The 13,736-nt window shown below is 41.5% G+C and overlaps 1 protein-coding gene across 4 annotated transcripts in view; it reads left to right on the top strand.

The window, feature by feature from the left end:
* The window catches only part of LOC148022286 (uncharacterized), a 47,449-nt gene extending 35,522 nt beyond the window's left edge, over positions 1–11,927 (top strand). Inside the window, exons 2-8 of one of the 4 annotated variants that reach the window (XM_087697916.1) lie at positions 8,760–8,893; positions 9,065–9,099; positions 9,196–9,350; positions 9,445–10,262; positions 10,654–10,735; positions 11,060–11,145; positions 11,429–11,927. In XM_087697916.1, coding sequence (XP_087554042.1) covers positions 8,760–8,893; positions 9,065–9,099; positions 9,196–9,350; positions 9,445–10,262; positions 10,654–10,735; positions 11,060–11,145; positions 11,429–11,477 — 1,359 coding nt within the window. In that variant the 3' untranslated portion in view covers positions 11,478–11,927. Of the gene's footprint in view, positions 1–8,759; positions 8,894–9,058; positions 9,100–9,189; positions 9,351–9,444; positions 10,263–10,653; positions 10,736–11,059; positions 11,146–11,428 lie in introns of all 4 variants that reach the window. The other 3 variants (XM_087697915.1, XM_087697913.1, XM_087697914.1) reach the window with 3 other exon arrangements.
* The last annotated feature ends 1,809 nt before the right edge of the window (positions 11,928–13,736 follow it).

Here is a 13,736-nt window from a genome sequence, read left to right as displayed (position 1 = left end):
TTGTGGCATTTTCAGTAAAAGGAATGCAGGCTGAAGTAGCACCAAAGTTCTGGCATTTTTAGCAAACATTTAACACACGCATGTTGAAATTTTGGCTGCAAATTTCTGCAATTTTATTGAGCTTGATTGATTATTTGTCACTTTTATATAGATGGCAGCATTGATATCCATGGGATCTTCATCATCCTCAGCAGGTACTTCGTCAACAATTGGATGAAGTTGAATCACTACTTGGTCATGGTGGGATGAGATAGATGCAGGGGTGCCATTGAGAGGTGGAGAGGCTCGCCCTTGGAAATGCAAACTTTGCTCTTGTGCTCGCACTAGTGGGGCTAATAAAGTGAGAGCCCATCTTCTACACGAGGAGGGAAAAGAGGTGCGTTTTTGCACCAATGTATCAATTGAGAAAAGGTAGGAGTTACTTGACCGCATAGCCACTTCTATGGCGAATTCACATGCCAGGAGGACTCCTAATATAGCTGTGGATCCAACAACATGAACTCCAAGGCTAGCAAGGCATGGTGCTTCATGTAGAAGACCACCGAGATTAGTGGCTACTCAGCCTTCTTGTGGGTCATCAGTGGCAGTAGGTCGTGGCGTTAGACAAAGTTCATTGCACACTTCATGGAACCAAAGAAAAAAGAGGAAACAGATACAGCAATGTCACACTTTTTTTACCATGACCATATTGCATTCGAATCAGCCAAGTCACCTTATTTTTTAAATATGGTGACAAAGATTCAAAGTATGGACCCACATATAAGCCCCTTTCATAAAAAACTATCAAGACTACATTGCTTCAGAACTACACTGTGACAGACTTGCGAGTGTGCAAGTCACCTGCCATATTTGCATCACAGTAACCTTGCAAACCAAGCGCACCTTGCCCATAGCAAATACACTTTCTTTGTGTACCCTTTAGGTATCGAAAAATACACTTCACAACCTCCCAATGTGTTTTGCTAAGATTTGACATAAACTTGCCAACAACTCCCACTGTATGAGCAATGTTTGGACGAGTAGCAACCATAGCATACATAAGAGAGCCACAAGCCGATGCATAAGGGACTCTCTTCATAGCATTTGCTTCCACGTCATCTTTTGGGCTGTTGGCGTTACTAAGCTTAAGATAAGGAGGTAAGGGTACCCCAAGAGGCTTAGCTTCAGCCATGTTAAATCTGTCTAGTACCTTTTCAATGTACTTTTCTTGAGATAAAAACAACAATTTCTACATTCTATCTTTGCGAATCCTCATGCCCAAAATATGCTCTACATTCCCCAAATCTTTCATGGAGAAGGCTGATTTCAGCTGATTTTTGAGAGCATCCAAGCTAGTCTTTCTTTGCAACATATCATCCACGTACAAAACAAGTATGATGGGGTTGCTTTGTGTATCCTTTTTCATGTACAAACAATGATCTGCATGGCTGCATGTAAACCCATGAGATAGCATAAAAGTGTCAAACTTTTTATACCACTGCCGTGATGCTTGCTTCAGCCCATACAGACTGCATTTTAGTTTATACACCATTTGTTCTTTTCCAAGAACTACAAAGCCCTCAGGTTGTTTCATGTAAATTTCCTCATCAATGTCACCATGCAAGAAAGCTGTTTCTACATCCATTTGGTATAACTCTAAGTCCAATACAACAGTGAGAGCAAAAAGCACATGTAGAGTGGTCATCTTCACAACAGGTGAGAAGACCTCTTGGAAGTCAATCCCTTCCTTCTGTGCATACCCTTTAACAACTAGTCTTGCCTTGTACTTCAGTTTCCTATCAACTGTCTTTACTTTGTAAACCCATTTTGTTTGGAAGAGGCTTTCTTCCTTTGGGCAACGACACAAGATCCCAAGTATCATTTGCATATAGAGTTTTGATCTCTTCTTGCATAGCTAGCTCCCACTTATTGCTGAATTCGCATGACTTGGCCTCTTTGTATGTAAGAGGCTTACCCTCATCTGTAAGCATCACATAATGCAAGGAGGGGTTAAATCTATGTGGTTGCTTTCTTATGCGTGTAGACCCGCGAACCCAATGATCAACATTTTCAGGAATTGGGTCTACATTTGGAGGTATGTTATTTTCAGCATTTATTGGTTGCTGTAAGCCATTTTCAGCATGTTGTTCATAGTGTACAACACCTTCATTTTCATTACCAGCACCTGCATTTTCATAATCAGCAAGTCTATCTTGCTGTCCATGACCTCCTTGTGCTCCTATTTGCTGTCCACCATCATCTGGCCCAAAAATAACTGGTTGATCATCAGTTTCAGCCTATGGTACAACACCATGAGGCTCATTTTTTGAAGTAATAGGTGGCTGCAAATTCTGAAATTTGATCTTTTTCATATCTTCATTAGAGGCTAAAGTACCTTTCAGCAATTTTGCCTCATTAAACACAACATTACGATTGCGAATAATTTACTTGGATTGAGGTAACCACACTTTATAGCCAAATTCACCCTCATTACCATAGCCCATGAAAATGCGTTTGGTGGATTTTGGGTCAAGTTTGTTATACCACACTCTTTCACATAAAGTCCTATTATATCTTTCAGCCATCCCATTTGAAGAAGGGCTGTAAGCTCCCTTTTAATTCCATGCAAGTCACAAAAGGACTTGAATTCAGTAGATGTGAACTCACCCCCATTACCAGTTTTCAAGCATTTTAGCTTTCTACCTGTGTGAGTGGTAACAAATGCATGAAAAGTTTTAAAAACAGCAAATACTTCACTTTTCTTTTTCAATAGGTATACCCAAATCTTTTTGGAACAATCATCAATAAAGGAGACAAAATATGTAGCACCACCCAACGATTTCACGGGCATACTACATACATTAGAATGCACTAAGTCCAAGACATTGGACTTACGAGAAACACTAGAGTAAAATAAATTTTTTGTTTGCTTTCCAAACTGACACTTATTACAAAAGTCAAGTTTAGAGCCTTTTCCATCAACCCTCTTCAAAGAGGTAAGGACATCAGGTTCTTTGTGGCTCATATGGCCTAATCTCTTATGGCATAACTCGAAGTGACTGCCAATTTCAGCAACTGCAAGAAACTTACCATTCAAAGCTTTACAGTGCAAACAATACAAAGTGCCCTTCTTGGTTCCTTTTGCAATCAACATGGAATCCGTTTTCACTTTCCACAATCCACCACTAAACAATGTAGTGTAACCATGCGAGTCAAGCTAACCAATGGATAGTAAACACTTTTTAATGCCAGGCAAACATACGACATCTTTCAACACAAGATCTTGCCTATTGTCTAAAGACAAGTGTACAATGCCAATCCCATCAATGCTGCAAGTATGGTTATTTCCAAGATACACCTTTCCATAACTGCCTGCATTGAACATAGCAAAACACTCCAAGCAAGGAGTTACATGGAAAGAGGCACCAGAGTCTACAATCCAAGTTTGAGTGACACCATCATCAATTGACAAAAGTGTATCAATCACATCAGCCTTGGTAATCTGCATATCTTGCATGTGACATACAAGGGCATCATAATCAACTGCACATAATACATTAGCCTCTGTATCCGAAAGCTCCTCTATGATCACATTGGAAGCCACATTGGCCTTTTCCTTGCCTTTGATTGCCTCAGATGCATTCATCTTATCCTCCTTTTTGTCTCTTGCATTCTTCTTTCTCTCTTGTTCCTTCTTGTAATACTTGCAATCAGGTTTCTCGTGGCCCTTCCGACCACAATGATAGTAAGTAATGTTACTTTTTTCTTTTCCTTTGCTTTTGCTTCTGATTCTCTGTCCTGAATTTGCATTTTTCTTTTCAGCCTCGCCTCTTACATTATAAGCTGAGTTGCTGCCTTCTCCACTAGACATACGTCTAATTTCTTCATTCAAGATTGAACCCCTCACCCCATCATATGAGAGATTGGGGTTATTGCTGAGAGAAATCACCGTCTCCCAAGAGTCCGGTAGTGTCATGATAAAAAAGATCGCCCTCAACTTATCATCAAAGTCCAAATTTGCATCCTTGAGCTAATTTAAAATGCCTATAAATGCACTCAAGTGCTCAGCTGTAGGCTTTGACTCATCTAGTTGCATATTCACCAACTTGCGTATTAAATGCACCTGATTAACATGTATGGTGATCTCATAGGTAGTTTTCAGCTTCTCCCATATTGCATAACATGAATCTAAACCCTTAATGTTTGTTAAGATGTCATCAGTGACACCCATCTTAATGTAAGCCGCAACCTTTTCGTTTACTCTGGTCCAATTTGCATCAGACATTTGTGTGGGTTTATCTTCTTGCAAAGCACCCTCACAATCCTTTAGGAACAATATGCCCTGCATATGGTCTTTCCAAAGGTCAAAGCCATGACCATCAAACCGTTTGATTTCCATCAAACTCTTGATGTCTGAACTGGAAGAAGTTGCAGCCATTTTATCATGAACACAAGAGTAAATGCCCCTGAATTGCAGAAACACAAGCTGAACCAGCAAACACATTGCTGTTCTTCCTCAAACTGTTATAAATCTTTGCTGTTTGTACATGAACCAACCACCACACAGGCAAAAATGTAGAAATTTACCAAATTCTGCACAAACCCCCAAAATTTCAGGTTCAGAAGTGCATAAATGTCAGCCAATCTGACCTAGCTGAAGAAAATTTTACAAATACATAAAAAGCCCCAATTTTCTGGGATCCAATGCCAAGAAATTTTACTCAAAAGAGTGAAATTTTGACAAATTTGGCAAAATCCCCAATTTAATTGAGGTCACAACATGCAATGTTTGCAATTTTTGACTTGAATGCCTCTGCCAGGCATAAACGAGGTCAAATCTGGAAAAAGCCCCGAATTTTCTGGCTCGAATTTGCATAGAATTAACAACTGTGCTTTCACATGAATCCCTGTTAAGAAGAAGGGGGTAACTTTGAAATTAAAGAAATTTACACAGAATTGACAACTGTGCTTTCACTCGTGAATCCGAGTTAAGAAGAAGGGGGTAACTTTGAATCCTTGTTAAGAAGATGGTCCCCAGTGCGTGTGTCGTCTGCTCGACTGTTGCCCTGTTGCCCGATTGCTGCCACGACTGCTGCCTTGTGAGTTGCATGCAGGCTTGGTGTCAGAGTGCAGCGATGCGGAAGCGTAGGACAAAGACTGAGAGAGAGTGAACATTGAGAGGAGAGAGAGAGAAAAGGAGATTGTGTAACGAAGAAAATCTGCGGTGTAGTATGCTGTATAAGAGTGCAGAAATACACAAGGAGGCAGAGGAAATATCTGCGTATGTCTCTGACTTGATGACCTCGATCTCTGTCAGCCCGAGCACAGTCTGTCTCAGCCAACAGATCTCAAGATCAGAATATAATCACAATGTGCTGAGGGACTGCTATATAAAGCAGAAAAGAAAAGGTCAAAAAAGATCAGTCGGCTGCATTAAATGCAGCCGATTGACATAAATATGTCTGATTGCTGCAAGTACTGGCTGACTGTGCAAACTGTGCCACGTGGCACCTTGTCCGACCTGTTGACGTGGCATCTTGCCGCATTGCCAACTTGTCCTCTGTGATTGCTGACATGGCACTTTGGCTGTACTGCTCTGCCCATGGCTGTCTAGGGAATGACTCTCTAACACTTGGTGCCACATGTTGTAGTGTCGCTTGTGACCCCTGTAGTGAGCCCGTCGACTGCGACTTGACTGTCGCTTGATTGCTGCCCACTACTCGTCTCCAGTTGGTGGTCTTGGGAAGCGTGCGAAACCTTAAGCTCTGATATGAGTTGTTGGATCTCAGTTGGGAATGTGCAATAGTTCGAGGAGGAGTGAGAGTGAGAGTGATGGCTCGAGTCAGAAGGGGAGAGTGAAGTACGATTAGATTTGAGTGTATCAACAATATGTTGGTACACAAAGAATAAAATGTATTTATACTTAGGGCACGTAAGGGTGCATTCACATGTACAGCTAAATAATGTGCGTGTATTAGACATGGATGTCAAGGGGGCCTTTATCCCTACAGATAGATGATATCTTTGGAGAATATGGCCATGGTTCTTTTTACCCAATTGCCATCTCTTAAGTATGATGTCTTTTATGTCTGCCTTTTGACATCAAGAGCACGTGAGATTCTTCTTTGGGAGGAGTTAGCCCCGCTTGACTTAGAGTAGGACGAGTGTCTTAAAAAGAGGCAGTTTGGCTTTGTTGCTTGTTGGTAGACATTGGCTTTCCACAGACATGATCTACATAACTGCACATAGATAACCAGAGTGCCTTAGCTCTGGCCAAGAAGTTACAACCCTTAGTTTCATGCCCACACGAAGCACATAGAGGTTCAATACCACTTTGATTGGGAGCAGATCATGGATTTTGAGTTAGCAGTGGCCTATTGTCCCATAGCGGAAAATGTGGTGGATCTCTTCACAAAACCTCTTCCATGGAGGACAATGCAGCGGATCTCTTTCACAGGTCTCTATGCTTCATCATATGAGGATGTTGGGTCTTCAAGCACTCCCAGGATCTGAGAGGGGTGTTAGTCTTTCATCCTTTGTCAGAGTTCAACGGAGACATTGGAGCTTTGACTATTGTTTCCACTCTGTTTAGTATGCATTTTCTTCTTCAATTAGCTTTACGTGTGCATTTTCTTCATCTACTAGGTGCATGTCAGTCTAGGCAGCCTCTATCGGCTGTGAACAGCCCTTGACTGCTGCGATTTTTCTTGTAGCTGCCACATCAGCATTTTTTGCTGCATTTATTGCAGTTGGACTGCATATTTTTGCCTATTATAGGTGGGTTGGCCAGTTTTTGTGGATCTTGGCTATTTATAGCCCACTTGGTAGGAGATAGATCATTCATCTTCTATCTTTTGCAGGCTGCACACTCTGTCCCCTACTCCATCTCATCTCTGTCTCCGGTGGTATGATCATTTCCAGCCTGATCCGGTGCCCTTGCAGATGCTTTGGGCCGCTCGCAAGGAGTTGATCAGTCCATCATTGTATTCAGTATTCTTTCCAGATTCGGTCTAGATTTCTCTTCCATTCCTACTATCTTCTCTCTTCTCCTTTTCTCTTTGGTTTGTGTTCCTCTTTTGTTGTGCACTCTCTTGTTTAAGATGACTTGCTGCTGTTGGTGATATCAACTTGCTTACAGGTCGCCTGGCTGTAGAATGTCCCAAAAGATGATGGTATTAGCAAAACACAGGTTGTTGGACTGCTGGCTGCATAAAATGCAGCAAAGGGAGAGGGCCAGCTGCAAATGCAAGGAGTAGATGGCTGCTGATGAAAAAACACAGCACTAGAGAGGAGACCCTTTTGTGTTCCTAATGCAGCTCTGCAGCCTTTTGGGAATGTTGCCACAGCAGTAAACAACAAGGATGTGTTAGCAGAGTACATATCCAAGGTGACAGGACTCATTGCTAGATTGCATTTCTGCTTTATGTCAAGTGCATTAAATGCTGGCCAATTGGTATTTTGGGCCACATTTATGGCTCGTCGACTGGTCTTTATTGTTGTATTACTTTTTGCCTATTTATAGGCAGCCTGTCATCTGTTTCATACACTTGAATTCTCAGCACACTGCATCTGTTGGAGAGGGGGAGAGTGCAACATTCTGTTGGTTGCCCAAAGCCCGTGTCATTGTATATACACTCGAGCCTTGGTGTATGGATTCCATTTCCTGCATCTATTCTCTCTGAATTCATTGCATTATTGCTGTTCTTTTGTGCTATTTGTATTTACAGCAGACCTATCAACACCATCTCTTTGCTTCTGTCGCTCCATGCTTTTCTTGACATATTATCAGAGCTCAAGTCTCTTGGTTTTCAGGTCTGAGCATGTGTTGAGTACTCCAGTTTGTTGCGCTTGCTGCTGTCCTGATCCAGGCAGGCTTGGCGACAGTTTCCTTGGCTGGGCAGCAGTTTTCAGCAGCAGGGCAGCTTGTTTTGACAGCCTGCACCTGTATTTTGCTGTTGTTCCTGCATTTTCATTGTTCCAACCTGTGTTTTTTCAGCCTGTGTTTTCAGCTCAGCTGCTGACATTTTGCTTTTGTGCTGTCAGTTTCCTATTTTTTCACATGCTTGAGCATCCTCAACCGGCATTTTCAGCCTGATCGGACACATTTAGAGGAGGAATCACATGTTGGGGGTCGTGCTTTTGTCACTGTGCTCTCACCACATCTGTTCCTCTCTGTTTTAACTTTTATTTTGCTTGAACTATTGAACTTCTGGTATTTGGCTGTTAATCTGAAAGTGCCTCTCTCTCTCATACCCCTTACACCACTTACCTTCCTTTCTCCTCTTTGCATCTCACCACTTCTCTTTGTGAAAGGCCATTTGAAAACCTCCTTTTTGAAATAAAATTTGATAATGCTAGAAGACAAAGAAGACATTCAGAGTTTCTATGTGCTTTCGAATCGTCTGACATGCATGGGATTATTACAAGTTATTGGCTTTCCTAATCACTTCTTGTGGATACCTGGTGTGTAAATATCCTGGGTATATTTTTTGGTCTTGCAGAATCAAAGGATTATAGATTTTGGAGTTGCATTTCCTTCATGGAATTATATGTTCTTCTATTTGTGATAGTCAGTGTGAGTTTTGGACTGTGCTAGTCTGTCATGGACGTGTCTGTATGAAGGTCTGTCGAATCTTAATTGAGAAGCTTCAAACCATGATACAAGTCTTTGGAAGGGCAAAATTAGTGTCGATCAATGTTTGTGGTGTTTTTGAAGGGCTGCTCTTATTGTTTGGCTATGCTTAAAGTTTGTCACTGAAAACAGTTTGATCTGTGAACAGCCAGATGGTTTTGACGTAGATCTTGAACAGAAGGTGAAAGATGAACCCATTGGGCATGAAAGAAAGCGGAGAAAAGAGGGTAAGAGCCCTGATAGGAATGAGTTTGTTGTGAGACAGCAACAAGGTCATGGCAGGTACGTCAAACTGAACTTAGGGTTGGTCCACAAGTAGGTTTTGCATTAGCTGTTTGTTGTTAAGTTTTCCCTTTGCATTTCCAATAGCAAGAGGTTACAAGTTGCGTTTTTGATTGGCATAGGAAGTGTTTATCATGTAATCACACATCTGCCAATTGTTGTCAGTGACAGAGTAATGGAGCATGTTCCAGGGCTTCCGAGGGCTGGTAGGTCCTAAATCTTCTGTAACCTGGAGGCTTTTGTTTTTTGTGGCTGTTATTTTTCCAACTTGCTTTGTGCTTAGACAGAATCTCTAGTTGCAGGAGGTCGAGGTGTTAACATGCACATAGGTTTAGGCCTAGCCAGTCTGGCACCAGGTATTATGGGACCTGGAAGGCCATTTATGCCTCTTGGAATTGAAAGTCTGGCCCGAGGATTAGGTCCTCTTGGAGGGATTTCCCTTCATGGGCGGCCTCCGGTAAGTTTGTTATATTTGTATCTTCCATCGGATCATTAGTATCCGAATTATTCTCTAAGCATACTGTTCATATGTTGTTTTCAAAATTCTGCAGGCCCACCTGGAAGAGCTTTTGGTGCAAGATCAGATGTTTAGGGCTCGGGCAATGCAGCTGGCACCAGGGTCTATAGCAAGTGCTGTCCGGTTCCCTATGAATGGTCCTTTGGGGCCTGCAACTTTAAGGCCTTTATGGGGGTTCGATGTTTTAGGACCTGGGTCACACCTTTTAAAGCAGTTTCATCAGCCACACTCAGAATTTGTATCTCAATTCAACTTTTCAGGACATGGTCAGAACATTGGTAGAGGCCAGCGGCCAACAGTAGTGTCAGGAAGATTAAATGGATCTAGAAGACAGGTAGATTCGGTGTCAAGTGGTGGTGTAAGTAGGCTGTGTGGCTGGCTGTCAGAGCCTGCAGAAATGCAAAACCTAAGGAGGGGGCGTGGGCAAAGTCATGGACTTCCATCAGGTTTCTGTGCAGAAAGAGAACCCGCTTTTGGAGACCATGGGTCAACAGGATGGTGTTTGAACCCTGGCAATATGTTTAGATTGGCCATAGGAGGTCAGAGTATGGCAGCAGATTTTCCACATGTTACTGCAGATGAGGTTAGGATACACTTGTCCAGCCAGAACACCTCTGAAACTGGCAAGCACATGGTGGGCAATGAGATTGATGCAAGGTTTAAAATTGAAAAAGGAAGATTCGAGAGGAGAAGGATGCATCAAGCTGGGAGAGCTAGTTGTGATGATATGACAGGGGGCAGTTGTGACAATGGCAGGACAGTGAAGCTTAAGACTGTGAAGGTGGGGAATGCTCCAAGTTCAGCTACTGGAAGCAATGTCATTCAACTACTTCAACCAGTGCGCAAAAGCAGGTTTTTCTGAAATTTTAAGTCAGTAATTTACAGAATGGTTCTTCATTTAACACAGTCATCTAGCTGAGTGTCCATTTTTTATGTACACTCTTTGCCATTGCAAGTTTTGCAGTGACACTTCTTGAATGTAGATAGCACATTCAAGTTAGCATACTCAAATTCCTTTAAATAGTCTCTGTCAGTACTTTCCTTTCATTATGCTTTGTTTGCTATTATTTTCAGTGATTATGTTCTTGGCTCATCCTTACAGTTCTCAATGCAATATAAGACTTTTTAAGGTTTTCTTGGAGGTGTGCTTGTATCATCACAAATGACACTGTTTAGCTGGTCATTCATGCATGTAGTTTTACTTTCTTGGAAAGCAGTCAGATAGCACTTTCCCTTGTTGCAGGGTATTGACTGTCAGCGGCCTTCCAGAAGACACTCCTATGTCAACCGTTATGGAAGCCTTTGAAAAGTTGGGTAAAATAACGGTAAGTCTTGAATGTGATGCAATGTAATTTACGGTTTCCGAATTAGTTGGAGTGTTCCAAGTTGCAGAATTATGCATTGGCTTGCTGCACTTCGTAACATTCTAAGCTTTAATGTAACATTGACACATTTGTAGATACTGTGTATTTGTAGACATAAAAACTGCATGCATTGTGTTGTGTCAGTAGTGGCGCTAGGTGTGAGTGCATGTATGCTCTGTTGTCACGGGCATGTGGGTTTGCATGTGCATTGGCATAATTTTGTAGCTGGAACTGTATACATTTAAGAAAGTTGCTGATGTGCATTGCGAAATCTTTGACTGGCAGGATTTTAGGAAAGGTAATGAAGGAGATTTTACAATTTGGTATTCCACTGAAACAGAGGCAGTAACAGCCAAACGCAATATGCACAGGTAAAAGGTTGAGAAGGACAGCAATCAAATACTGTAAGAGGAAATCGGGTTTCTGGATGGAATAAATAAAACCGTATTTCAAAGAGTTAAACAGGGATGAGAAAACTGGCAAGGTTTTAGTGGTCATATTCATTCATCAATTCCTTCTGTGGGCTATCGTGACATCCGAATATATGCTATTTAAAGATAATCAGAAGCAAAATGATTGTATATACAAAGCTTAGTCACCGTTGATAGCCTGGACTGGTCGTTTTGGCTCACATTGGTTTTTGTGGTTTTACAGATCACAGATTGCTGGCAAACAGATAACTGTTGAATATGCTCACCAGTGATTGTGTCTAAATGCCAACTGCTGTGGAGTTGTTGGATTTAGTGAACCAAGGGACAATTCTGTTGCTTTGACTAGCAGTGTCTCCAACCAGCATAATACTTAAAAACGTGACCTTTGTTTGGCTTGGTTAATACCACTCCTTATATAAAGAGTTTTCATAGTGGAAACATGTCTATTACATCTATCCACCATGTCTGAAGTAATATGGTGGGTGATACCCTATTGATAAAAATCTGTGTGCTTTTGTCAATGAGCTCTATTTAGTGTTATAGAATGGGATGTTGACTTTGCATGCATGGGGCAGAGACAAGCAGACAATCGGCTTTCACTTTGTACTATCATGTCCACCCATACAACCATTTTGAGTTGCAGCTATTGTGTACTAGATTCTGCTAATTGTGCTAACAAAGAGAAAATTAGTGTGTGAAAAGTTCGATGCCTATCATAAAACCAGCTGACCTTCCAAAGTGTGGTCATTTTATACCTTGCAGTTACCCCTGGAGCACTTTATTTTTTTTGTTTAATAGACAAGCACACTCAAAAAGTGTGAGTAGAACAGGGTGAGGATGATACTTAGTGACTGCTTAGGTTTAAAAGCTTGGAGATGAAGACTTGGCATGAGGTTCCTATGAGAATACAAATGTAGAAAATCACAAGCTAAAAACTAAGTTCACATATGTATGGAAGCCTTGTTGGGGTTGATGGCTTCCAAAGATCAAAGCAGTTTTCATCATTAATCCAACTACTAGCAACCATTTCCACATTTGCCTGTGTATCATACAAAATGGTTCTAGGCATCTGGCACACTATTCTGGTTCCTCGTTCTTCTAAGGTGTGTTTGGAACTAAAAGAACAAAAGTTTAATTAAAACAGAGTTCCAGATATGCTCCTAGCAGATGAAAATGTAGCTGTCTGGACTCTGCTTCTCGAGTTTGACATTCGTGCAGTTATCACCCATGAGAATAATGTTATCAAGTGCTGCTCCTGTACACCTAAACTATCGAATACTTGCTTTACTTGTCTGATGCAAACATTGTTTAGGGTCCAAAGTAAAATTCTCATAACCTGAGTACTCACACTTAGCTATATCAACCAAATGAGGCGAGAATTTTTGGGATTAAGAGTTCGGACCGTTGCACAGGAATGTTCTTTCTATGAAGACGGGACAAACAAGATAATATAGATTTGGTATAATGACACGTTGATTCTCTAAATGGTAGTGCAGTCCCCTCCAAATGTTAGCTGAGAGCAAGCAATGGGATGTTAAGGTAGTTTGCAAGTTGAATGAGCAATGGAGTTTGATTGATTAGTGAGCCTCCATGATGACCCCACCAAGGACTAAGGAGGACAATTTATTGGGGGTTTGTGTGGGTAAGAGCTTGGAGTTACATTATTATATGATGTAAACATGGGTGCCCAAAAAATTGATGTACCTAGCAAGACTTTTGACTCACACTATCATGATTCGGAGTGCGATTGCATATTGCCAGGCCATCACCTTTATGGTGTAGTAGCTTTAGTGTGGGATTGGTATGTGTGTATGAAGTCATGACACATTGAAGTGGGTCTCACATATAATTGCTAGGGGCTTTACAATCAATTGATTCGGCGAATGGGGAGCCAAACGTTGTGGCTATACCCACCTTGCAAACTTCTTTTAAGATTCAAGGTGTAAGAGCTAATCATGGTGGAGAGTGTTGCTCGAAGGCTTTTGACAAGTTTGGTAAGGAGCACAATATTCAGATGGAGTATTCCCAATTGAGAACACCATATGAGGATGGTATGGTGGAGTGCACAAATAGAACCATCCTTGAGATGGCTTGTTCAATGTTGGAGCATTGTGGTCTTGCTCATATCCTTTGGGATGAGGCAGTTATTATGATGGTGCATATTCACAACAGGTCTCCAACTTTGGTACAAGACATGACTCTAGTTGAGGCTTTCTTTGGAAAGAAGCTTTCTTTGTCTCACTTTTGCATCTTTGGGTGCTATGCCTAGGTACATGTGGACAAGAAGAAATGGGGCAAGCTCCCGAACTCAAAGAAACTTATCTTCATTGGTCATAGCATGACCATGAAGGGCTATAGATTGATCAAGAAAAGAAAGATAGAGATAAATAGGGATGTGGTAATTGATGAGATTGTGGCCTTAGATATTTCGATTGATGATACTTCTACCATAGCTCGTTCTTTGTCATTGACTAACTACCCCTCCCTCTGCTCGATTAAAAAAATATTGTATCCTTCTAGGTTATCCATTA

The sequence above is a fragment of the Lygodium microphyllum genome, chromosome 17, assembly GCF_053477565.2.
Source record: "Lygodium microphyllum isolate KBCC chromosome 17, Lygodium_microphyllum_v1.1.10, whole genome shotgun sequence".
Classification (NCBI taxonomy): Eukaryota; Viridiplantae; Streptophyta; class Polypodiopsida; order Schizaeales; family Lygodiaceae; genus Lygodium; species Lygodium microphyllum.
This window is presented reverse-complemented; position numbering and strand designations above follow the sequence as displayed.